The sequence below is a fragment of the Homalodisca vitripennis genome, chromosome 1 (assembly GCF_021130785.1).
Source record: "Homalodisca vitripennis isolate AUS2020 chromosome 1, UT_GWSS_2.1, whole genome shotgun sequence".
Classification (NCBI taxonomy): Eukaryota; Metazoa; Arthropoda; class Insecta; order Hemiptera; family Cicadellidae; genus Homalodisca; species Homalodisca vitripennis.
Window position 1 is genome coordinate 78,005,794 of NC_060207.1, and position 27,297 is coordinate 78,033,090.

General features: G+C 36.2%; 1 protein-coding gene across 7 annotated transcripts in view; it reads left to right on the top strand.

Moving 5' to 3' along the window:
* LOC124365295 (focal adhesion kinase 1) overlaps nucleotides 1-27,297 on the top strand; it is a 173,040-nt gene that overhangs the window by 97,159 nt on the left and 48,584 nt on the right. For 4 of the 7 annotated variants that reach the window (XM_046821285.1, XM_046821302.1, XM_046821289.1 and 1 more), the window contains 4 exons: nucleotides 20,616-20,763; nucleotides 23,695-23,826; nucleotides 25,606-25,737; nucleotides 26,972-27,124. In XM_046821285.1, the coding sequence (XP_046677241.1) occupies nucleotides 20,616-20,763; nucleotides 23,695-23,826; nucleotides 25,606-25,737; nucleotides 26,972-27,124 (565 nt within the window). Of the gene's footprint in view, nucleotides 1-12,998; nucleotides 13,306-20,615; nucleotides 20,764-23,694; nucleotides 23,827-25,605; nucleotides 25,738-26,971; nucleotides 27,125-27,297 lie in introns of all 7 variants that reach the window. The other 3 variants (XM_046821266.1, XM_046821280.1, XM_046821273.1) reach the window with 1 other exon arrangement.

The following is a 27,297-nucleotide window of genomic DNA, read 5'->3' on the forward strand; positions in this document are numbered from 1 at the left end:
AAGATTCGTCACGTCATGAATTACCGTCAGTACACAAATTACCGATCGCTAAAACGTTTTTGTCGTATTAGTGTTTACAAGAAAAATCGCAAATAGATAATCTTAATCTATATAGATAATATTATATACTCGTATTTATTCTTGCATTGCTGCGACAGCTGATCGGCATTACTCAAATTATCGATCGCGAAAACGTGATTTTTTTCAACTTTGTATGGAAAACCATAGATACATAATTCAATTAAAAAGTTATCCTAGTTTAGTAAACAATATTTTGCTTATAGTTCTGTATTTATGGACACACATCGCAGCGATTCTTTTGCGCACGTTCACGGATGGCAGCTGATCGCAAGTACTCAATTTATCGATCGCTAAAATGTGTTGTCATACTTTGTTTGTGACAAAGCTTAGATATAGTACCGTATTCTAAATAGAGACGGAGTGATTTACTTTGGGGAAAGTATACGAGTATATGACCAACTGAGGAGGTTTTTGATGGTTGACAAGATTTATCTCTTCCCAAAATACTCTATTTTGGGGGTAAGTAACATTTTTTAAAAAGGATCCCCACTTCATTTTAAAGGTATTAAAGGTCTCTAATGTTACTTTCTTAAATTTGGTGGCCAATTTAAGTTTGAATTGTTTTATAAAACCTATGTTACATTTAAAGTTACTGTAATGAAGACAGAACATTTACTCATTAGTTATTTTGAGCACTCACGACAATAAATCATAAAACAAGTTATTAAAAGAATCAACAAAAATCAACATCTATGATTAACTTAACATTTATTATGTTTTTTCTTGCCTGGCCGATGTCCCGCGGGAAGTCCTGGGATTTTAGGGCCAGAAGCATGAATTGTGTAGGAAGTCCTAATATCTATTTGGTCATATAATCTTTTATTACCAGTTAGTATGTGAGACACCTTCAATCCAACAGTAACTGTCTTATTGTTGTAAAAATGTTTTCTTTTGTCTATACTTATATTTCTCAGTTTAATTACCGGAATATGCTCTAAAACATTTGTTTGTAATACATGACTTTTGTAATGGTTGTCTAAAACGACGTTAAAGGTCACCAATGTGTTGCTCTTAAAGTCGTATTATACTTTGACAGTAGACACCTACACTTCCTCATGAAATTATACATTAAAACAATTTCTCCTCAGTCTTTAGAGAGGGTTCCTTAAAGGGCTTTGATTAAAAATATTCCACAAAACACATCCTAACAGAAAACTCGATTGCACCACCGTGCGAGTTCCTGGTAGATAGACGTGGACACATGTATGACGTGTCAACCACGTGGTTTTGTGAGGGATAATGTTGTGTTCATCATTAGTAAACTAGGAGGCCACCATGGTTCTACAACTGTTTTATATCACTGACGGAGAACATTGGAGAGAAATGCCTCGTGGTTTAGTCATATACAGTGACTAAGTAATTAGGTTGTAAATAAACATGACTGACTTGTCGGAGTGCGTGAAGACGAGATACGAGCAATCGTAGTGGCTCTGAGCTTGATTGTGGTCTTACACTTCAGATCTCAAGGTTAGCTTTAAATTGGGCAGATGTTCTTACGCTGTGTCTCTGTCAATTTCATAAACAGTTTATACTATTTATCTGATAAATGACATAACTGTACTTTGTATATAGTATCAAAACTGTGTATCTCTTTCGCTACTAATTAGAAAAGTCTTAAGATTAGCACGAGTAGTTAGATGGTGTGATATCACTTAAATTAATGAGACTTATGTGTCAAAATAGTAAACTTACAAATATACTTGCCTTTCATCATCAATAACAAAAGAATGCGAACACTGAACTATCAGGAATTCACTGCAAGACCAGATTTTAGGGCCAGAAGTATGAATCACATCGTATTACTTTTTGTCATTGAATGATGTATATGGTGCTCATGACTTCAAGCGCAATCAATTTTGATTGTTTTTAATTTTTGAGAGAGGGTTTATATCATACTTTTTTAATGTAATATTTTGTTTTTAATATTATACAGATGAGTACCAATCACAAATTAGTGTTATTTTCCATTAAGTAACGAATTTTGTTTTAGTTCAAAAATATATACCTAATATTAGGTTTCTCGATTGAATATCAGATTGAATCGATGTATACAACCGCTAATGTCGATATGTTGCATCGCCTTTATCGGTAGTTAAAAGCACCGCTCCCCAGATAAATCCTGGTAATCTCAGAGAAGATTTGGGAAAACGTAAATTGTCGATCTCAATATTGGTTGGAGTAATATGAATTTACATAATTATAACAACGAGAAAGAAAATTGTGATTTTTTAATAAATAGTAGAACCTGAGTAGAAGAAAATGATGTTGGTGAACACCTAAAACACATTTGTACAAAATATTTCAAGGCCATATTAAAACCTAAAATATAGATTCCAGAATTACAAAATTGGAATAGTTTGTGTTTGGAGTACAATACATTTTTCTCTTATTCCATCGTATGTTCTTGAATGCAGAAACTACATTTCAAACTTATATGTAGCTCTATTATAATATAAATAATTTGTGAAAACATGTCTTCATAAAAATGTAAGCGATGAGAAGTTTTTTGAACGGTTTTGGTTTTATATAAAGCCCACATCTCTTAAAACGGCGTGGAATACACACATTGCCATATAAGTTAGCAGACTACAAATTCGTGTAATGCCACAATATTTCTTACAAGTAGTTTCCCTGAGTAATTGAGTAGACCATTAGCGACAAGAGCGACACTGTGTTGAAGGGAGGCATGACAAGCCACTTGTAACGTGTGAGGTAATCAATTAGTGCTATATTAATGTCGGCTTTCCTACTGTGAAGTGACTAAGTTATTGCAGGGAAACGTGCTGACTAGGGAAAGTTACCTTTTTAAATTTTAATGTAGCATTATATAATTTCAAGTGAAGCTATTAATATTTATAATGGAAATCTGGGATGGAAAGTGTAAGGGTTGAGTGAAGAAGGAAAATCTTCCATTTACCTTCTATAATTCAGAGAAATTGTCAATTTTTTGTTTTCTTAATTAGAAATGTTGTGTTCTTCTTAACTTGTCTCTTGAGCTGCTTCTTGGTGGATAGTTAATCGCAGAATTAATGTATGATTTTTATATATCTTTTATGAATTGTGTTAGAAATGGACTCGAATTCCAGATATTTTTAGGTTAATATGGTCCAATCTAACCTCCACGATGAGGTATTCTCCGTCTCAGCTTCTCGACTCAGGGAATCGGGTTCCAATTTCACTTTGGGAATTATATATTTGCACGTTAAGATACAATCTGAATCGAGACTTAAGCCTTGTGGTATACGGTGCCAGAATAGTGTTTCATTTCGATGGCTTGAAGGTTTTCATGTCACTATTAAGCAGTAAAAAGAAGGAATCGAAAGTAATACGAATTTCTATGGTTCTTACTTTGCATAAAATTGCTTTGAGGTATTAATTGACGAAACTTGCAGTGTAAATAACCGGTCTTGTATAGTAACGCGATGGCATCTCATATCTATGTACTCATCTTTTAAACATACTCGTATTTAATATGAAATACCCATTAAGCCTGCATAGTGCACAATTTTATGTAATCCATTTATTTTTACCAAAATTATATGTATCTTCAGTATATGCCGACCTTTGGAGCCCAAGCAGGAAGTAAATAAAAGTAATTTCACATTGCATTGTGACGTTTCAAAGAATAGCTATAATTTTCTATAATTAAAGTTCCGTTAGGCATGATGATTGGGGATCTACAATCACACCCTCAACGTATCTAACCACCGACCTTGTGGCATCGATTGCTGCCTCACACGTACTCGTGGACAAGAGCTGTTCTGCACATTAATGTGGCTGTAAACCACTTCTCGCACTGTACTGTAGTGTACACTGTCATTAACATATCAGCGGAATGCCACCAACAAATGAAGTGCGTGCGGGATAAACAAGAAGATAATGGGGGAACCTTATACAGTGTCTCAAGGTCCTGCGCGACCTTCGCCGGCCAGACCCTTGCACGCTGGAGGCCCTCGTCGTGTTATGAGCTTTGGATTCTCTCCAAAAACTGTCACTGGCGGACTCGATCTTCGGCCGGATGAACCGGTCTGGGAGATTCTTCTTGTTCTCGACTCGTCCCAGCCCTCGTGAATGGCCATAATTAATCGTCAGACTCGGACTATCCATTGACTTCTGGTTCCCTAGTGCTTGTTGTACATGAAAATGAGGTTGTTATGGTGAAATAAAACCGTTTTTTAGAAATGAATTTAACTTAGAATTATCTCTACTTTTAATCACTCGTATCAAACCAGCCCAATATTATTTGGCCTTTTAATGCCTTCCTTCAAAACAATTTTGAAATTAAAATGATTTTCTTCTGAAAATTAATTTTTCGTTACAGATAATTTATTGAGATAGTTAAATACTTTATGAGTTTTTGATTTAATTTCTTTTTGTAGTAAAGTTCCTCCAAACTTTTTAACACATTTATATGGGGTTAATGAGCTATTTACGGTTGCTGGGGTAATAAAACCGCCTTGGAACCTGATGTCCTTGCCAGAACTCACCCTTAGTACATGTTCGGAGAGGCTTTTCAAAACCTAACGTACCTTGTGTCCGTGAAGGCGTGTGCGTACATTTCCTTGTATACTCTACTGATCTACTTACTGACCATAGTAATAAAAAACATTTTTCTTGAATTATTTTTGAATTTTATAAGGTGTTTAACTTGTGTAATCTGATATTATAAATAGCATTTTTTAAATTAATTTATATACAAAAGTGAAGTGGTGGGTGTTCCCGTACATCTGAATAAATGTTTTTCCTTTTATTCCTGTAGTTATATAATTGTTCCTTAACAGGAAGCATTTTTATAAAGACTTTAATGTATATAGGTTCTGTCGTAAATTGAAATTGGTAGGTTTCTCACTGTGCTTCTGTACCTGGTCAGTTATCTTTAACACGAATGCAAGTCAGTATGATCGATTGGCCTCGGTGTTTTGGAATTTCATGTCAGCACTCCAGAAATTGGAGGCACGTTGTTTTCATGTGATTCGCTTAAATACGCTAGAGTGTTTTCTACAGAAAAGGTATTATCATTGTGTAAATAAATGAAGTTACAAGAGGTTGCAGTGTTAACACTCGTAATAAAGAAATAACCGATGCACGTGCTTGACACGTTCTGTCGTCCAACCAGATGCACCGTTCCAGAGGATCTCTCCCGACCCATACAGATTATTAGCCCACAAGGAAGAGCGGTGGTGCAATCGCTCCAGCCCATCGCTTAACTACAACACAAACCAAGATCGTTCTACAATACAAGGGATTTTCTTATAATATGACTGGACGTGCATACTTCAGTTTCGACATTATTATCGCCTTTGTTCTCTTTGACTGAGACGGACCCGACGCAATGTTCACAGATGATGTTTTCTCTTGTAAACAATACCTTGATTACCGAGAGTGATCGAGTGGTCAGCCTTGGCACGAATGATAATCATGGCCATGATGTAACTGTAAATTCTGGAACTATTTTCATCAGCTTTTGAGATGGGCTTTTAATTTGGTGGATAAATACAAGATAATGCGGAATGTTTAGCGATTTAAGGTATAAATTAAAGATATTTGATTGATTATGGAAAATTTAGTAACAATGTTTAATCATCATTATATTTATGTGTTATCGCGAACATATTTCGTTTGTTTTTGGTTTCTTTGAATAAATTTGATGAATATTAATTTAAAATAATTGTTTTTCTAACATAATCTTTATGCAGTGCTAACCCCTTCAAAAACACACACCTTTCTCGTTCGCATTCGTTACCTTGTCATTCTCAGATGCTCTAGTTCTGCGTGGGAAATTTGTGAATTTAAGAAGACGACTAAGAGGTGGTTCAGTACTTTGCTTCAGTACATAATATGAGTAGACGTGCGCACTTCAGTTTCAACATAATTATGGCCTTTGCCTTCAGGTAGAATTTGAAACTGCTTTATTACCTACTACGTTATAAACATTACCTACGTTACCTACTCATACGTTATAAACGTGCCATCAAAGACGTGCAAGGCTGCTCCTCCTTCCAACATATAATTCCTGGAGTTCTACATATCAGGTCTTTGTATGTATACCAAAAATCCTTCACCTCAGTAATAACTTAAACATGATGGGCATTTTTGTCAGAAGAGAAGTTTATTTTCAAAATGTTAACCCTCGAGTTTGAGGTGCTGAATTGTTCCCGTCGTCTGGAGGCTCACCGCGAGCGGCCTTCTACGGTTAATAAACCTGATGATCACTCTCCAAAAACTGATGGCCGAGACAGTTGTCTTGGAGTCGGAGAACCGGTCTCCGGTAGATTCCTCCCTGTCCACCGACTGGTGATAGACTACTCGGCAACCTGTCACGGCCTCAGCCGCGCCATTCATGATTGGTCTGGACACAATGGTGCATTCAACAAGATCCACATCTTCCTCTTAAGGGCATCACGAGGAGACGCCAGTGAATGAAAGTGTACTCTTGCTCGTCTTGTTAGTGTCCTTACTCCTAACTCTTCACAATCTACTGTTTGTTGTGCTGGACATGAGATCGCCTTTCAGAACTTCTTGATTAATCATTATGATTGTGAGTATTAGCAGTGTGCGTGTGCAGTTCTTAAAGCCGAGTTGCTCAACCGGACCAGGATGAAGGAACCTGAGTTATCCACGATCGCAGTTTGACTCGTATGAGTAATTCGGTACTAGTGAAATGGTGCAATCGGAACGTCACATCCTCGTCCTTGGTGTCGATGAAAGGGTTTGCAAGGAGTGAAAGTGCGTTGCTAAACCCATTTGTGCTGATAGATCAAGGCCCCCAATAACCATTGCACCGGGAGAGGAATTTTGGATTTCGTCCAAAACGTCTTCAAAGAAACCAGTTCTCGATTCCGAGGTATTCAACGACAATTGTCACGTCCAGTCGTTAGCTAACCACATTTGCCGTCATTACATAACCTTAGATATTTTTTACATTCAAATAACCAAATTGGGTAAATTACATGATGTAAGATAAAATAAAATATCTATAATTCATTATACAAACAGTTTATAGAATTATGGGGAAACTATTTAGCAATAGTCATCGTTATTACGACTTCATTCAAAATATTTATTAGACTATGGATAAAGTAGTGAACTTGAACATGGGATCAATTTATTCAAACGTACAGATTGTTTGGTAGGTAAAGCAACATGGAATAAGAGCACCTTAAGGTTGTAAAGATAAGTTTTTAAAAACTGTATTTAGTAGGCTAGTGTTACAGAACCTTGCAAAGCATAGTTGAGGGAAATTCAATATCTACAATTAATTAGCTCTCCTCTGTTGTACGTCTTACGTTTAATACTAGGCTTGAACAATTCAAGAGCAAAACATCTTTTCGTTCACTTTGTTTTTGAACTTAGAAACCACTTTACGCATAATGACCGTTGAGCACGAAATTAAAACGCCTTATAAATTAGACCAATTTAATTACCTCAAGCTTTAAAACCATATTTAAAATAAGCTTTAATTATACATGCAAATTTACAGCTAGTTTACAAAATGTATAAAACCCAAAAACACCTGAATACCTTCACATTGTTTGTTTTTGAAACTAAATAACTGAAGTTTTTTCTCGTCGACGCGACTGTCGTAAAGATCAAAGGGGCACTGTATGTGCTGTATACGAGCAAGCTGTACAAACCTTCATCGCCTTAGATTGGTCATGAAATTAGTTTAATTGAGTTTTGCTTTTGGTTGTGTTAATGTAGTGAGTGTATTAGACTGTCATCAATGCTATCTTAAATCTCAAAGTGCCAGCAAGTTCCTTGCGGGTGCAGTCTTTACGATTTTTTTTTCAACCGAATTTTGCTCGTAAACGGTATATATGCAAAATCAGTATTTTTAAGTGTACGTAGACAACCGTTAACCCTTGCATAACAATATGTTAATTTTATACCATGCAAAAAGTCTGGATCTGTGATCTTGTGAATTTTTCTTCCTCCAATGGTAGATGCTTGTACGGGGAGCTTCTTGTCTCTAAGTTACGGTCTCAGTGAATGAAACAATACCCCACTATATATTTCTTTTTTGGTATTTTGGTGTAAACTAAAAAAACTTTACTGCTAAAACAGATAAAAATATTTATATAGTAGAATATTTCTAAAGTTGCGAGGGTTATCTGTAATGTTAGCTGTAATTAACATTGAAGGTGTGGGTTTAATACAACTATTTCTATTTTTTATTTAAAATATGAAATAAGTGGTTTTACTCAATTGGTTTATTTTGAATGTACCCTTCACAAAACTCCGTTGTGTTAATTATTAGTTATTTTTGATAGAACATGATTTAAAAACTACTTTACATCCCACGATCAGTATTAAAAAATTTAAACAGGAAACTTGATAATTTGTAACTAGTGTAGTTTCGTAATGATTTATTTGAAATTATCGTAATCAAATAAAGTTAATTTATCATTTTTACACCATCTTATATTAAAGGTTGTAAGTTCAAGAGATATGGTCATAATGTGGAATTAATATGTCAGCGAGTGATGGAAGTGAAATACAAGTGGACTGCTGCTGACGAAAGCAGAGCAGCCTTAGCTATTAAGGGTTCCGAAACAGACTATTAGACTGTGTGAGTGGGTGTTAAAATGTAGAACTAGAAACTCGATACCAGGTCGCTAATTAAGTAGTCCGTCAGGGCGATAAGATTACCGAGATAACATCCTTGACACCAACAATGCTGCGTTTACCATAATCACTGGAAACGGAGCAGAAAACATGCCACGGCCTCCGGGACAAGGCATTCTGACGGGGGGATCCTGGTAATTAACGCGCGTGTTCCTAATTATGGGTCCGGTTTTTGCGGTTTTTTTCGCTCTGCAAACCGTGTGAATTGCACAGCCATCCTCTTCTACCGTGTTTTTAGAGGTTGTAAACATACGAAAAAGTAAGAGTCACTGCTGGATAAAATTAATAAGACGAATATGAAATATGATAGTCTAGGAGGCGAGAGCAAATTTGCACTGAATAAGCACACAACACAGCCTGGTCGTTCTTGGATAGAGGATTTTTGTTAGAGAAAAATGATCATTAGCAGCGTTAAAAATATAAAATTTTGTTTATTATTATTATTATTTTTTCGTAGCTTGATGCACTGAAACGTGAGTTATATCGTCGTCAGACAACTAAATAAAGACATTCAAAGTTGTCACCTTAAAGGTTGGGATATAGTTGGTTAGCTGATGCTGATTTTAAATTTATTTACGATTTTAACGGTTGGTTTGATTATGATCTGAGGAAGAAATTATCATTTCATATTGTCAACCCTTGAATACTCTCTCATTTCGCTATTGTCTATTGGATGATGATTTCGCTAATAGTTCAGTTATGGATTTTATCCGAGTTATTGACATTATCTTCAGGACAACCCACTTCACGGATTCTATCCAAGCTATCAATATCATCTGGAGGAAGCCGACTTCCGGAATATTTATGCATCATCGACGTTATCGACATTATCTGCATGAAGACAAGTTCCAGAATACTCCCTTTTACGGGTTTTATCCCATTTATCGATATTGCCTCTGGCAGTCTTGCCGGATTTTACTTAGTTTCACACTCACCTAAAGTTCCTCAACGAGAACAAGCAATAGTCGCTGTACTGAGCTAGTTTTCAAACTCCAAATGTAGGTGTTTAAAACTGGTTGAAAAGCTCAGACTTTTTTAAGTCCAGAAAAACAAAGTTCTTACATTTCTTTCCGTATATGTATTTTTATATTCAAACTATCTTCGATAACGTCTCTTTTGTTTGATTTCATTCAAAGCAATGAAATATCTATTACGATTCATGAACACTAAATTCCTCTTCGTTAAACCAACATGTTTTTATGGAAAGCTTTTTATAGGGGTAAATGGGATAAAGGCTCTAATAATATCAAGGCTTTACCGAATCTCATAGAACAGAAACTACAGTTGTATGAAAATGTTAAAACCAAGTGTAGTGATTCGCTACTACAGTGTCAGGGACTTGTAGTTATAACTTATTATTAGGGCATGGTATCGATATCGCATTTATTTAATATTGTATTGACTAAATTGTAATTTACTCGTAGTTTATATACTTAATTTGTGAACTGATTTCTATTTATTAAATATTTATAAAAGCACTGATCGATAAATTTATGCCTCAACGGTTACTGTATGAAGAATCAACCACATTTTGAAAATACTGAAGAATGGTAGTGAAGGTCTAGAATTTGTGTTACCAACAGTGATTGTTGTACAGAGTAGGTATTACAAAGGCACTAATTATATACCTTAGCCGTCCACGACATCCATCTACTCTACTCGTGAGCTGAGGCCTGGGGTCAAAAACGGTCAAAATATCATTAAGTTCCAGTGAGATTGACATGTTCCTCGCTGATTAGGCGGAGGTTAAAGTGGTGCCATTGTTTTTCGGTTGAGTATTGTTAGTAATGTCAACCATCCCGAAGGCAAAAAAAGTGTTGACATCCTGAAGTCAGGTCCAAAGACAAACGGCTGATGATAAGAATATGAATCTTTTACAGTATGTACGCATATTTCAAAAATAACTAAAGGGAGTTACACATCCTTTAAATTTAAAGGGTTTTATTTCCTAACTTTTGATTTAACAGTCCTGTTATCTTAAATACATTTATACACATAAACCTATATTTAAAACTTGTATTTTTGTGAGGCCTTTTGATAGGAAGGCTATCTTCTTCAGACAAAACTTTTGTGATGGTGGCCTGTATCTCGGTAAAAGTTAGCTACAGTGAGTCCCACCCATGGAAGTAAGTTCTCATGGCAAACATGTAAATGTTGACGACTCAGTTAGCTAGTAGAGTCCGATGGTGGCCCGTATCTCGGTAAAATGTTAGCTGTAGGGATGTCCCACCCAAGGAAGTAGGTTCTCATGCGAAGCACGCAAATGTTGACGACTCAGTCAGCCAGTAGAGTCCGCTGGTGGCCTGTATCTCGGTAAAACTTTAGCTATAGGGATGTCCCACCCAAGGTAGTAGGTTCTCATGCGAAGCACGCAAATGTTGACGACTCAGTTAGCCAGTAGAGCCCGCTGGTGGCCTGTATCTCGGTAAAACTTTAGCTATAGGGATGTCCCACCCAAGGAAGTAGGTTCTCATGCGAAGTACGCAAATGTTGACGACTAAGTTTGCTAGTAGAATCCGCTGGTGGCCTGTATCTCGGTAAAACTTTAGCTATAGGAATGTCCCACCCAAGGAATAGGTTCTCATGCGAAGCACGCAAATGTTGACGACTCAGTTAGCCAGTAGAGCCCGCTGGTGGCCTGTATCTCGGTAAAACTTTAGCTATAGGGATGTCCCACCCAAGGAAGTAGGTTCTCATGCGAAGCACGCAAATGTTGACAACTCAGTTAGCTAGTAGAGTCCGCTGGTGGCCCGTATCTCGGTAAATGTTAGCTATAGGGATGTCCCACCCAAGGAAGTAGGTTCTCATGCGAAGCACGCAAATGTTGACGACTCAGTTAGCTAGTAGAGTCCGCTGGTGGCCCGTATCTCGGTAAATGTTAGCTATAGGGATGTCCCACCCAAGGAAGTAGGTTCTTATGCGAAGTACGCAAATGTTGACGACTAAGTTTGCTAGTAGAATCCGCTGGTGGCCTGTATCTCGGTAAAACTTTAGCTATAGGGATGTCCCACCCAAGGAATAGGTTCTCATGCGAAGCACGCAAATGTTGACGACTCAGTTAGCCAGTAGAGCCCGCTGGTGGCCTGTATCTCGGTAAAACTTTAGCTATAGGGATGTCCCACCCAAGGAAGTAGGTTCTCATGCGAAGCACGCAAATGTTGACGACTCAGTTAGCTAGTAGAGTCCGCTGGTGGCCCGTATCTCGGTAAATGTTAGCTATAGGGATGTCCCACCCAAGGAAGTAGGTTCTTATGCGAAGTACGCAAATGTTGACGACTCAGTTAGTTAGTAGAGTCCGCTGGTGGCCCGTATCTCGGTAAATGTTAGCTATAGGGATGTCCCACCCAAGGAAGTAGGTTCTCATGCGAAGCACGCAAATGTTGACGACTCAGTTAGCTAGTAGAGTCCGCTGGTGGCCCGTATCTCGGTAGGATGTCCGGCGATTGTCTTGCCTGTCGCGCGGGCCGGACCGTGACATCCAATAGCGGATTTGCTTTGCAAGACACGCTCGATTCGTTCCCGCTGACTACGCCGTTGTGCCTCTCTCATTACTTGTATCTCGGTACCTGATGGACATCCTCTTAGAAAACCTTCAGCGTCCTCCAGACAAAGTTGAGGACTGTAAGAGATGGAATGTAACGGTGTTAACTCTTTAAAGCCTCTATATAGGTTTTCCATATAAAGTCTGAAAACAGTCAAGAACCATTTAATAGGATTTGGTTTTTCTGTCCAATAGATTCCTTGAGTCAACAAAATATTTTCTGTATTGTGTATTACTAAGTTAAAATTTAATCGGGATACTGATTTTGTTTCTGTATGGGTTAGAATTGCTTGTTGTACTATCTTTATCTTCATGCGTATATAAGGGAATTACTATACGAACAAACGTAACTTGGAAAATATAGTAATTGAACTATAATAAGCTAAAGTATAAAACATGTTGAGGCTTGCTCTCTTAGTGCCGTTGATGTAAGATCTTTTTGGAACTCAAAGTTGTCTTATTGCCGTTGAGTTTACAGGATTAAGTCAATGAAGGAAAGATGAAGATCTCATAAGGCATTCGTCTGTACTATAACGAACAGTAACATTACGCCTGAATGGTATATTTTGATTAAGAAAGGGCTGACACACACAATGATACTGGAAATTGAATTTGCATGATTTTATCTGATTTATTATTTTAAATTTACAAGGAGTAAATTACGCTGTAATTATGTGGAAACGTCAAGAGATCAGCGTGACAGTGTGTTGGGCTTTATAACAAATGGGTTAAACATGGGCAATCGCCACAGGTGAGGTCCAAAAGCCAGGTGACAAGTGATGACCCAAGTGAAGGCCACCAGTGACGGGAAGACACGTGAGTGCCGTAAGTGACATAATGCTGGAGCTTGTAAGCGGTCGGAAAGCGTCCTCAGGAGCGATGCGACGTTGCCAACTGGTGCAGGAACGGGAGCGGAATCTGCCTAAGAGACCTCATAGTTATCACGGCAAGCTGGTCGCTTCTAAGCTGCTGTGTTCCCTCAGATGCAGCCAGAACCAAGTCAGTGCCGGGGGTTTCCCCAAGTCCAACACGTGGAGGTTCCAGCAACCACCTAAGAGGTAAGTCGTCACCAGTGATCATTGGGGTTGGAGGTAATTACATTATTGACTTCGAAGGACAGTTGTGTTTTGTTTCAACAATCCTGTGCTTAAAATTCACTTGGAAGCCCTTGTTTGGTCTTGCGTGATGCCTTATTCTGAAAACGTTCTTTCAATTCTCACAGTTCTGTAAAGCACTGATGGGTAATTGTAAATAAAGCAGTATTCTCAGTTCATCCATAGACTGTAAAGTTTGCAACAAGTCCTCATTTGTGATACTCACACTGTCTGTAGTCTAGTGTGTGTCTACTGGCGCAGCAGGAGACGCGCTGTCTAGTCTCGCCCACTACGCTGACCGGATGTGGACACCCACTCGCTCTTATCATTTCCGGTAGGAGCCGCTGACCTATCGCCTTATCTTGGAGCCCCTTAGTCAGCTCTCGCTACTGTGAGAATCTTGGTCGGCGATCCTGAGAGCTTCAGGACTTCGCCGCTATCGCGATGGCTTGATAAACACTTCGTGTGCCGAGATTCTCGGACTTTTAAACCAACTGATAAAAATATGTTCACATTTTAACACTTTATTATTTGTTAACGATATGTTTTAATTTAATATATAATTTTGTTGTATATTAAACATTTTTCTTAAATGCGGTGAAGTCCGTTTGACGGAAATTGAAAATAAAAAGATATTTCATAATTGTAAATGTGACCTAAGAGTAATCAAACGTCGCTCTCCATTTTGATAAAATTATCCATCGGTTTTCACAGTGGGTGAGGGAGAGGGATGATATCTTGTACTTATCACCCAACGTTCTGTTCTTTCCGCGCTAGGTGCTACCTACACTATCGTAAGATGAAGTGGTAAGCGATGTTTAATTTATTGTAAGTGCGTTGTGATTACTTCCGCGGCCTTTTATATGCGACTCATACGTAAAACATCAAACATACATTTATTATTTGCATGCTTAATAATGCACGTCCTTGAACACCTTGTGCCGATAAAGGAGGATGACTGATTGCTTATGCAATGTGGCCAATCGCGTTTAGACCCAGTCTGTGGAGTGTAGACTGTAGACAGTAAACCGCAACTTGCAGTACCATGTATCACCGGTATAGGAGGCCGGTGCTATCGCAACATCGGCGAGGTGTTGGCGGCTCTCGCCCACGGGCCATGGTCTCGCGTCACTCGTCGCCCCCAGACCCGCTCGAGTCCCGCCAGTACATCTCATTCTGAACTGTAAATATTCCCACACCTCTGTTGCTAATTTCGGACTAAAATTTACCACTTGGTTTATTAGTTTAAGGTTAATTAGGAATGTAGTCGTTTTTTTATATATCAATGTCATTTATCCACGGTTTTGCTCTAATCCATTAGATTTTTGTCAAAGGTAAAATTGTTGTACATCTGCAGTATAACAATGAAACAAGTTTTTACGTTTACATATTCTCCGATTCTCTTAACGAAAGTTTCTCTGACATGAATATCAGAACATATGTGTAAAACGCTCATAAACTTAGACGACTTCGTTTTTGACTGAACTCGACATCTACAGTATAACAATGAAACAAGTTTTTACGTTTACATATTCTCCGATTCTCTTAACGAAAGTTTCTCTGACATGAATATCAGAACATATGTGTAAAACGCTCATAAACTTAGACGACTTCGTTTTTGACTGAACTCAACATCTACAGTATAACAATGAAACAAGTTTTTACGTTTACATATTCTCCGATTCTCTTAACGAAAGTTTCTCTGACATGAATATCAGAACATATGTGTAAAACGCTCATAAACTTGGACGACTTCGTTTTTGACTGAACTCAACATCTACAGTATAACAATGAAACAAGTTTTTACGTTTACATATTCTCCGATTCTCTTAACGAAAGTTTCTCTGACATGAATATCAGAACATATGTGTAAAACGCTCATAAACTTGGACGACTTCGTTTTTGACTGAACTCAACATTACAGTATAACAATGAAACAAGTTTTTACGTTTACATATTCTCCGATTCTCTTAACGAAAGTTTCTCTGACATGAATATCAGAACATATGTGTAAAACGCTCATAAACTTGGACGACTTCGTTTTTGACTGAACTCAACATTACAGTATAATTTAATAAGCAAAGACAGCTGTGCCAGTAAGAGGTTGTGAGAAGGAACAATCGGCGCCGAAGGCCGAGGTCGACAGGGTCGCGCCGTGTTACGGGGTTGTCAGTCGATCATTGTGTGTATTGAAGTCGTCACTTGTCATTTAATTGGGAAATCGCTCTATTATTTAGCTGGAGGGTTTCAACACAATGCTGCTTAGGTTTATGTAACGCGGTTTTTTTGTCATTCTTCGGATAAGATATCTTTAAATATCGGAAAGATCGATGCGTTTATAGATAGGTCTTACAGTGCAAATTAACAACCAAATGATTTCTGTGTGCAAACAGTAAAGTAAATTGATAAAAATATAAAGTAGCACTCAAAATGAGGTATGAAATAAATCTAGCACATGCTGGGGATTGCCATTATGGGTGGGGTTGTAAGTACAGTACTTCTGTTTCAAAAAACTACAGTTGAACTATAAGCTCAAGTTTTTTACAAATGGCATGTCATGCCTTGCCAACAAATTTGTTCACGAATAGACCACAGTGGAGTATCCGATGTCAGTAGCGGTTGATGGACAGGGAACTCTGATGTTGTGATACGATAGTGTCTTTCTGGTGATAAGTAGGGCCATTAGGTTGCGTCACCTCGCCACGTCCTGACATCGCCAGAAGGCATGGCGCGCCCGCCGCCTGACTGACTCATTGTTGGGGTCACCTGCTCGCAACAGCTGATTACTGGCCCCTGGAGTATGAAGACCTTCAAGAAAGAAAGATAATGCGTTTATGCCCTGATCATTGACCAGGAACACCACTTTTCTATCGGTGGCAGATGTCAGTACTCACTTGCCGCCAGTCCCGCCTTAAGCAGCAACATAAGTAAATGTAAGTCACTTTTGAAAATTTAAATTACCTTGCCGCGTCCGTGCCGTGCCGACCCAGCTGACTTAAGCCTGATTCAGAAGTCGAAGGAGAACCACCTGCTGACCCAGCCTGCCTGTCTCTCTGTCGTTCTTTGTCATTGCTATTAATAAACATCAGTTGATCACGAAAGTGAGGGGTGGGGGGAGGTGGCTGGAATGTTAACCGCTCTCCAACAAGAAAGGCCGTGCTCAAAGGTTAACCGAGTTATTAGCTGTAGCCATTGTGGAGTGTCGCTGAAGCGTTTTATCACCTCCCTCCTTCCTATACTCTCCTTCTTGCACCGTGAACATCTAATTTTATCTGAATCAGTGTACGTTGCAAAATGGTTTTAATTAAGAGGTTCATTTCGATTTTCATGTTTAGGGTATGATCTAATGTACACCATAGCAAGATTACTGTTCAGTAATTAGTCGATTTCAGTAAGAAAAAATTAAAATGTGTTGTTTTGCACGTGTGAATTTTAAATATAGTTTAATTAAGTTGATCTGAAGATTATTCTTGTTTAGTCAATTTGCGTAACAAATTAAAAATGTAAAAGTAATTTTAGGACAATTTGTATTTCAATTCATTGTTATCACATGGTCAGTTTACTTTGTAAAACGCGATAGAGGGGGACATTCCTCTAAGACCTCAAGAGTGGAGTATCTATGGATGGTGCCAGCGGCCTCCAGTTCAGTTGTCATTAAAAACTGTACTAACCACAGCCCTTGACTGCGGACAGGATAATATACATTTTTATTATGGTACTCCAGAACCATTTTTATATATTTAGAGTATATTAGTATATTCTGGACATTTTTTGTAACTAGACCGAGGAAAATTGATTGGAGATAAGGTTATGCATTTTTTACATCATGCGTATTATACAACTTTTATTATAGGTGTTAATATTGATTTACTTATTTATTAGAATTTGTTTGTATTAATTTATAATATTAATACAATAAATGTATTCACAAAATTTAACACAATGACAAGTTATTAACACAAAACATACAGAGAGTACTAACACACTTTCATACAACGCAGGAAATCACAATCTTATAACAATATGTTCTACATATATTTAAAATTTAGTTCTGGATATAAAAATTATTTCATTGACAACTACAGCTTATTTTCTAATTATAAGGAGAAGTTGAGGTTTGCTTGTTTGTTTATTTATATTTGGCAAGGTATCTCAGAAGTAAAAAACATATATGTTATAGAGTAAGTACTTACTATTCAGCTAGGTCATTTTTGCCAGTAACCAATTTGGAAAACTTAAAAATTTTAAAGAAATCGTCAAGAAACTTAATTCATAAAGAAATGAAATAAGTGTAGAATGTGTACACTAATTAAAACAAATTTCGTAAAAAAAATCCATTTCGTATTTCTTAACCAACCTAATCCACAATATAACTCATCAGTTAGTTGTGCAATTGAACTGTGACTTCTTCCCTAATTTTTGCACAAAGTTAACATTGAATTTTCACTAAAAGTAAATTTAATAAAATCTGGAACCACCATTTAACAATCTATATTATACTGTAATCTGGCTAACTACTTTCTTCTTATTTATGGTTACTATTTAATCCTATTGGTCGAGATAGATATCCTGTATACCCTGCGCTGCCGTGGAAAGAACACTAATGAAATAGTTATTGTAAAATATTTAACATAAAATACAATATTGTGATTTAATAAATTGAATCCAATTATGTACATGTATCTAGATTTATTAGTTTTATTTCAAGTTAAATTGAGAGAGTTGGTGGGAAAAATAAAAAGTATAAATTTGAGTGAATGGTATTTTCTAATGAATAATAATTTGATATGTAACAGAATTTCAGTACATAAACTACTGTAAAAATTCAAAACCGTCATTTTGTCTTGGGTCTGGTTACCAAAAGATCTAGTATTACTAATATATTTATTGGAATATCTATACTTCAACCGTTTCACAACATAAATTCGCTGAAATGTTCAAATATGAAGAACTTCATTAAAGTGACAATAAATGCTTCGCTTTTGGTTCATTGGTTTTACATTCTAATATACAGGAGAAAATAACTGAACAAATACAAAACACGAAAGTGTTGTATATAGACTGAGTGAATTCGATGGGTTACCTAATGTGGAACTTTCTTCTTAAGTATGAATGTACGAGTATGTTTTTTTAAGTATTTGAGGCACCGAGCCTCAATATGAGGAAACAGTATTATTAGATTTGAGTAAATAAGTTTTTTTTTTAATTTGGCTAGATGTCGTATCAAATTAAGATTATTTTCTTAGGGATTTAATTCATTAGTGGGATTTAAGCACGTTGCTCTGTTTGTTCCATGGTACCAGGATAAACTGGGTCGTCGAGACTAACGAACAACTGTATAGAGGGGTTGTTGTCGAGATGCGGCTTTAATCTTAGTCGTCAGATCTGTCATCTTTAATTGTCATCAACTGGGGAGAGTAATTGATACATCAACCAATTTAGAAGAAGTCGAGAATAGATATTAATGTAATCATCGGTCGATAACCCTACTAATCACGCTCAATTCTATCGAGAAAATAAATTCTGAATGTGATGCAATCGTTAACGGCTCGATTAGAATCTTTGAAAATCTTTCTATAAATTGAATCAATAACAATGGATGATACGGAAGGATAAGGGTTTGTGGTATTACGAGAAATTAGCTAGCTGAGAGTGGTTTTGTACTAAACTTGGATCTAACGGCTGATGTGTAGTCTTGTAATTCAAGTATTACTAGAGGTCGGAATTTGAGGATGCTTTAAATACAAATCACCATATTGGAATTTTCTTTGCATCCCTTTGATTAGATGGATCCTTGTAATTAATATCAATGCCCTGTCGTTACTGGATGGTAAATAAATGGGATTTGATGTTGTAAAAGCTTTCGGTGGGTTAACAGTAACATTGTTCGTACTTCTAAAAAAACTACGAATTCATTTGTTGTTATTGGTAATTGTGCATTTTAAATGTTGCCTCTTGCTAGGAACAGTCGATCCGGAGCTAGTAGCTAGGAAATACCTCATCCACTCATCAGACAAATCCTGGCACAGAGTAAGTACTTGGGTGTATTATTTTGGGATTCGGTATTTTTTTTCTTTTTACCTTCTTCCTTCTCTTCTAATCTTCTCCGATTTCAGAAGATAACTAACTATTGAACATACTTATTGTTTTTCTCATTTTACAACACAGTATATTTTATTATTTTCAGCCATTTTTACATTTAAATTTTATGCTGAATTAAAAAGGAGTTATGGAGGAAAAACGTCCATTTAAACCCAATTATGATAACTTACAGTGTGCGACGTCGAATAATTGCCGGTTTTACAACGTACTCGGGTTTTATGATGAAGAGTTTAACACTTACCGGACGATAACGGCATACAGTGGGCTTCGCTAATGAAGCGATAACGACGGTAACTAACAAGTACAACGAAGGAAGGTCGTGAGAATCGCGCGGTGTTCCAGCACGAGACGGGACACCTGCGACTTGTACAGACAAGAACTGCACCGCAGCAACTGGGTTAAGAACTGTGGGAACCTGCCAGCAGCAGTAATCATCATTTTAACAGCTGGTTTACCCTCGACAATGGCCTCCAGATTAACTGCCATTCTGCGGAATTCTCGTTTTGGTATTAAACTGTGAGTAACTTAATCGTAAGCCCCATAATATGGAGATTTTAGTTATTGGTACTTGGGTTACAGGCATATGACATTAGTTAACTGATAGATATGTTAATTTATAATGGGTAAGGCAGGTATTGATGTGGTGTAATCATATAAAGCCATTAACTATCACTATAAAGATGCGTCTTACCTAATTCTTATCAACATTGTCACAAGGGTGCCTATAAGTGGTATGTGTGCCATGTGCAAATAGTTAAGTCACCCTTACTCAACATCATTACGTAAGGGTGACTAATGACAAGTGGTGTTATATTATGTTGCTGATGCCAACATAATAACAGCACTGATCCTCCAGTAGGCATGGGGGCCAGTGTTCAATGACACCAAGCAACCCTGACAAGTCTTCCATACCTTCAGTTACTTATCAACATTAGCTTGTATCACAAAAGTTTTTTCAACATTATCAAATGAGGGTGACTAATGACAAGTGATGTTTATGTGTTGCAGCTATGAGCGAGTAGGCATGGAGGGCCAGTGTTCAATGACACCAAGCAGCCCTGACAAGTCTTCCACACCTTCAGTTACCTATCAACATTAGTTTGTATCACAAAAGTTTTTTCAAAATCATCAAATGAGGGTGACTAATGAAAAATGATGTTTATGTGTTGCAGCCATGAGCGAGTAGGCATGGAGGGCCAGTGTTCAATGACACCAAGCAGCCCTGACAAGTCTTCAACACCTTCAGTTACCACCCTCAAGGTCCTCAACCCCAATGGCACCTACAATATTGTCAAGTGTGGTGAAGCTATTGACATTAAGGTCAGTGAAGTTAACAACTTTAATAATAAATTGTCACATATTCTGTTAGTGACAAAGATACCCGAATATATTCATTATGTGATGTTCATGTCACATAATAAAGTTGGAATATATATTTTTCAATATTATACCCTACCCTGCACTCTAGACATTACAGATTTTTCTAGTGTTATACATGGTATGTTATAGAGATGTTAAGCTTAGTCTAAGGCACTCAAAATATTATTGGCTTCCTTTATATATAAATGCATTTCTTAATATGTTATTAAAGTTCTAATGGATGTTATTATTGTTATTATCTAATCTTGTCATGAGAAGTTTATTTCATCATTCATACACAGAATTTAATATTTGCCAATTCTTTTGGTACTTGTCTCTCTCTATTGGTTTGTTGTAGACATGACACTTATTTTTGCGTGATAAGACAGACTTGACAAGACAACGTTTTGTTATGACTTGTTTATATAACATGTTCGCTACCATTAAAAAAAATAAAAAAATTATGGACTTGGGAACATAAATGTGTGGTGACTGGTTTCTACCTGACTAAGACTACCGCTGCACATTTGCCACCATGGTCTCATTAATATAGCACACGCTTGAGGCATTGTCCTCTTGTCATTTAGTAGCATTTTTTTAAACTCTAGAACTAAACACATTTGGGGCTTGTAGTGAACATCTTAACCTAGTTTGTTTGAATTATTTGTCCACCTAAGGAAGATACAATATTTCAAGTCTCAAAATTGAATACTTAATGGCGGTAAATGTAACAATTCAGTTATACATTGTAACCCTGCTTTGTTTGACATATACTGTAAAACAAACTTTTTTTAAATACGGAGCTATTTTTGTCTGAAAGCTACAGTTAAATTATGAGTCAGAGGTTGCCAATTTTAGAAATTAAAGTCGAGTTTCAGACCCGTTCAAAAACTCCAGGTGTCTGCTTAATGGTTTCTATTCCATTAGAAATGTTTAATCGGAGTTCTTCAATGGTATCTATTAGGGAAGAGTAAACTAATGTTTTAAAATTTCCCCAACGGTAAAAGTCCAAAGGATTTAAGTCCGGTGACCTTGCTGGCCATGAAACTGGTCCACCTCGTCCTATCCATTGATTTGTGAAACTCTCATTTAGGTGTCCACGAACAGCCAGAGAGTAGTGCGCAAGTGCCCCGTCATGCATAAACCACATGTTTTGGCACAAATGTAGAGGTACATCATCAAGCAGGTTAGGTAGCTTGTCTCTTAAAACGTTTAAGTACACCACACCATTAAGCCTGGGAGGAAGCACAAATACGACTAAATGATCTGCTAAGATTCCAACCCAAACATTTACTGAAAACTGATGTTGTGGGCGATAAGGTTTGATAGCATGATGATTTCTGTCTGCCCAAGTGTGGTTGTTATGGAAGTTAATGATAGCTGTTCTTGTAAAGTGAGCCTCATTGGTAAACAAAATTGTATTTAAAAAATTTGGATCAGCACATTTTTCCAGAAGCCATCAACAAACAGCAACACGGGGAGTGTAGTCTTGTGGCAAAAGAGTTTGGACATGCTGGAATTGGTATAGGTGTAACTGGTACTTGTGTAGTATTCTCTGAATACTAGTGTAGTATTCTCTGAATACTAGTGTAGTATTCTCTGAATACTAGTGTAGTATTCTCTGAATACTAGTGTAGTATTCTCTGAATACTAGATTGGCTGACATTGAACTGTAGTGACAATTCTCTAGTGCTCTTTTCAGTATAATCAGAAATTTCATTAAAAACCAACTCTTCTATGCTCTGAAGACTTCAAAGAACCTGTTTCAGATAGACGTTGATAAATAGTGGCAAAATATCTTGCGCTTGGACACCTGCGGTTAGGAAAGTTCTCTTGATACAGACGTCTTGCTGCAGTACTATTGCAGCGTCCCAAACCACACAATACAAAATCACTAATAAAATGAATGAAAATAACTGGTTAAAATACTTAACAAAAACACACAGTATCTTTACAGTTTGTTGTTTTGTTCAACAATGAGGTGACATATGTCATCTAATAATAAATGCCCAGCTGATTATTTATTATTTAAAAATGTTTAAACAGCTGTTGTTTAAATGATTAATTATTACCAGCTGTTACCAATTAGATACTCATTCCTTATTATAAAACAGTAAAGTTTGCTCTGTAGTGTAATACGTGAGGAGTTAATTTCATAACTTTTTTACACATTTAGTTAACTTTGCTTATTATGGTTGTTTTTAGAATTAAATTCTCTACAATATGTTTAACAATGTTATTGAACATGAAAAATTTAAGACAGTAATTTTGTTATTAGATTTTTGGCAAATTTCATACTTTTTCTCAAAAACTGTTAACACTACAACCTCTAGAGTGGTTTTATTTGATTTTTCAGGTGATTTTCCATATAAATCTACCTTATTTTAGTTAAAAAGTAAGAACAAAACATTTCAGAATTACTTAATTTCACCAGGTGAACTGAAAACAAAGTAAAATCTTTCGCCAGCCATTACTCACTAATGGAGCGTTTCCGGACCTACCTTTATATAACATTTTTTTCTTTTTTTTTAGCTCTACAATCACGTCTTAAAATATTTTATCATATTTCTGACTCACCCTGTATTTATACTCATACATATAAACTACAATACATATACAAATACTTAAAGAAAATAGTTTGCTGTACAGTAATAATAGAGCTAGTTTGTCATAACACACCAAGCTTTCTAATGTAGCATCACCATTGTACTACAATTATTGAGTATTTAGGTTGCATCACAGTGAATAATTCATAATGCTGTGAACATTTTGTAAATTTCATGTTGCCTAGTTGAGCTCACACAAGCTGAATGAGCTGTAGATTTCAATCCCAACCAATTTAGTAGTGTCAGCCATTTGTTGACATTTCTCACTAGTTAGTTTCTGTTGCAGGGCATTATATCTACAATTACCAGCAAACTAGCGATAGAGCCTCGGGTGTACCAGCAATGCTATGGCATGAGGCTGCACCACACTGCCTCTGGGGAGATGCATTGGTTACACCAGGATACCACTATGACCCAGGTATTAGAAGTTCGGTTATAGAATTAACAGTTAAAAAGATCCAAAATAATCAGTTCTTTTTAACCATTTTATAACCTTAATTTCCATTTTTTATAATGTTCAAAGTTATTTTATAGGAATTGCATTTTTCCATAGTCCAGTCGTTATTTCTATAAATTCATTTGAAAACAAAATCTTTGTAACTAAAACTTTTTTTAATTTTTGTTATAGCGTACATTACTATAGTGTAAGCATCATACAGTCTGTCTATAACACATCCTTCATGAGTTACGGTAATGAACAAGCTGTAAATTATTGCTGTTAAAAGCTAGACTGCAATATCGTCCATATCAATGTTTCCAGGCATGTACCAAAATATTGTTACTTTTGCTCAAATAAATGTGTCATTTTGTAAACTTTCCTACATGACAAAAGTTAGATTTAGTGCTGTATAGGGCTATTTCCGTTTGGAATTCATTACATTATAAGGCTGTAAATAGTGATCGTTGACCTATCCTGTAGGATCGATGCCACTGCTAAATTTTTAGATATAAATATCAATTGGAAGCAAGTTTTTACTTCCCAGCCTTATTTGAAACTTCTATCTGAAATAGATTTGATGCCATCAACTTCCGGTAATTACTTCCCTAGTGGTGTATTATATTGTTAATAAAGTGTAATTTTATCAACAAGAGTAGTTTTACACTGTACTTAACATGATACCAATCATAGCAGTTAGATATAGTATGTAGTGTTGAATACAATGAATGTTCAGAAATGGAATGTCTGTTGAATTTCAACAAGGACCAATGTTATGCAGCTCAGAGGATGATAAGATAAAGAGATTACTGAGCCTCTGAAGAGGATAAGCCTTCCAGTTAAAACAGGTTCTAGAGATATACAAGAGATTGTTCCACAAAACAGCAGTTTGTGTTGTGAGAATTACGCAAAACAGAGAGATAATACTATGTGTATAACTGTGTGTGAAACAGTTCTTTTTCATTGCCTACACATTACTGATAATATTAATCCTGCCTAAACCAGTAAGCATTTTATCAGTACTCTCAACCCTCCCTCACAGATCTGCAGTGTTTGGAATAAGTGCAGAGTAAGGTTAAAAGGAGATCTGCCTCACCTTTTCTTTACAAACAATTTTAGGTATTTATTAAAATGTCAACATTTACTGTAGCGTTTATTTAAAAAACTGTGGTTTATAGCAAAGTACAAGATGCATAAGTATTCTGGCTAAGATTTTCGTGAAGAAAGTAATAATTTAAATTTGAATTTATGGAATTTCTGCTCTTGAATGATACATTTTAATGTAAACCATGAGTAGTTGTTTGTAGTGGGTCTGTCAAGATAACACAATTCTAAGTTCATATTGTAATATTTACCTTTTAGTGTATTATTAGTTTAAAAAAATCAAATATGCATGGATGTATCATGAGTAAAGGACATTCAGATTTAAGACAATTCAAGTTATAGATCCTTTGGATGTTTCTGCCTGATAAGATACTAATTAATTATCCTTTCCAAGGATCAGTTTACATGAAATATTAATGACAACGCAATCATAACACATGACATTCAGCAAATAACTCATCTCGTCTACTACTTGTGTGGGAACTCCAAAAAGATACAAAATCTAGTAGAGAGAAACTATTTTATACTGTAATTAAGTATAAATCTGAAATGATCTGAAGTAATGGTTGTATTTTATGTGTACATTTTGTACTCTAAATTACATAAATGTACTGTAATTTAAGCAATTAAAATTAATTTTTACCTGCATGTGTCCAGGTGCAAGAAAGGTTTGAGAAGATCCACCCACTCAATGAATGGCACTGTGAACTCAGGATAAGATACCTGCCTTTAAACCTGCAACATTTGTATGATAAAGATAAAGCCACTTTCTATTTCTACTACGATCAGGTAAGAACTGAAATTGTAAAATTTTCATTTCATCACCAGGTTTTGGGTAAGTTTTGAACTATACAACAAGATAAACATGTTCATTTCATGTTTACCATTTCAGATTATGATATTTTAATCTTATGTTAAATAGTGTGTAATAGAATTTATATTTTTAACTTTAATTCTTACATAACAATCGACAGTTAAGGTTCATCTGGTGCAAGAGTTATTACAAATCTCTTGTAAGGTTTACATTTCAAGAATATTGTTCTCAGAGTAGTTCCAAAATACAGAGACACTGGTGACCCCCCTGGTTCAATTTTCAGAGGAGGATTTCTCTACAGGAAAGAGGAATACTAGGTTATATTGGGAGTAAGATATATGAAAAATATCATCCAAGTTTTGGAGAATACATATTCTTGTCAGACCTGAAAATAATTAAATTACTAATAATAACAATAAATAAATGTGAAAATATTAAATTTAATGCATCTATGTCATCCTGGATAGAGCCCCTATCAATTGCCTACCAAGGCATTGATTGAGTCATTATGTCATTTCTTTGCAAAGATTTTATGCTGTCCATTGTGTTTAATAAAAACAAAAGTAATCAAAAAATGTGCTCATGGTAGATATTTCCTTCCAATAATTGGGAAATGGCTGATTGAGTTGAATGTGCTGAAGGATTAAAAAAAAAATTAATATACAGTAGAGCATGAATAAACAAGATTAATTTGGATTTAACTCCTCCTGGATTACCGAATTATCTTGATTTTCAAAATGAACCTATAACAGGTTGGTAGACGTCTTCAACGTAAAACTTTGCTAAAATCGACCATAATTAACTGTAATGGATTAATGGGAATGAAGTATTTGAATAAATTTATTTCTTTAGTTAATTTTAATGTATGTTTGGATGGAAACAATGTTCATTGGCAAAGAATTGAACTTAATGAGTTATTTTATATTATTTATAGCTAAAATAATAATTGGTTATTTTATGGAGGGCTTATCTATTTCTACAACAAAATGTATCTGAATGTGGGAGTAAAAATGTCACTATCAAATACCTTACACATTGTTAAAACTTTTTCCACATTTGTGTAAGAAGGTATATTATATATAATATATTTGATTATGTATATAGGTATTTATACATAATCAAATTAACGTAATGGGTTGTAAAGATAGAATAGTTTTTGTGTATTTTTGCATAAATATTGAGATCACAATCCGTACTGTGCACTTCCAGGTGCGTAATGACTACCTAAGCCATGAGATCGGTGCCAGGATAGACCAGGATACAGCAGTGCAGCTGTGCTGTCTGGAGATCAGGAACTACTTCAAGGATATGCCCCAAATAGCTCTGGACAAGAAATCAAACCTGGAATACTTGGAGAAAGAGGTAAACGTGATCCAAGAGTTGAAGATATATTTCTTTGCTCACCAGTGTGTTGCCTGATAAATGATTACCAAACAAACCACACTTAATCATGACTTCCATGACTGGTCACAACTAATTCAGCAATGTTGTGATGAGAATGTGCTGAAAGGGTGACCAATTTCCCATATCTAACC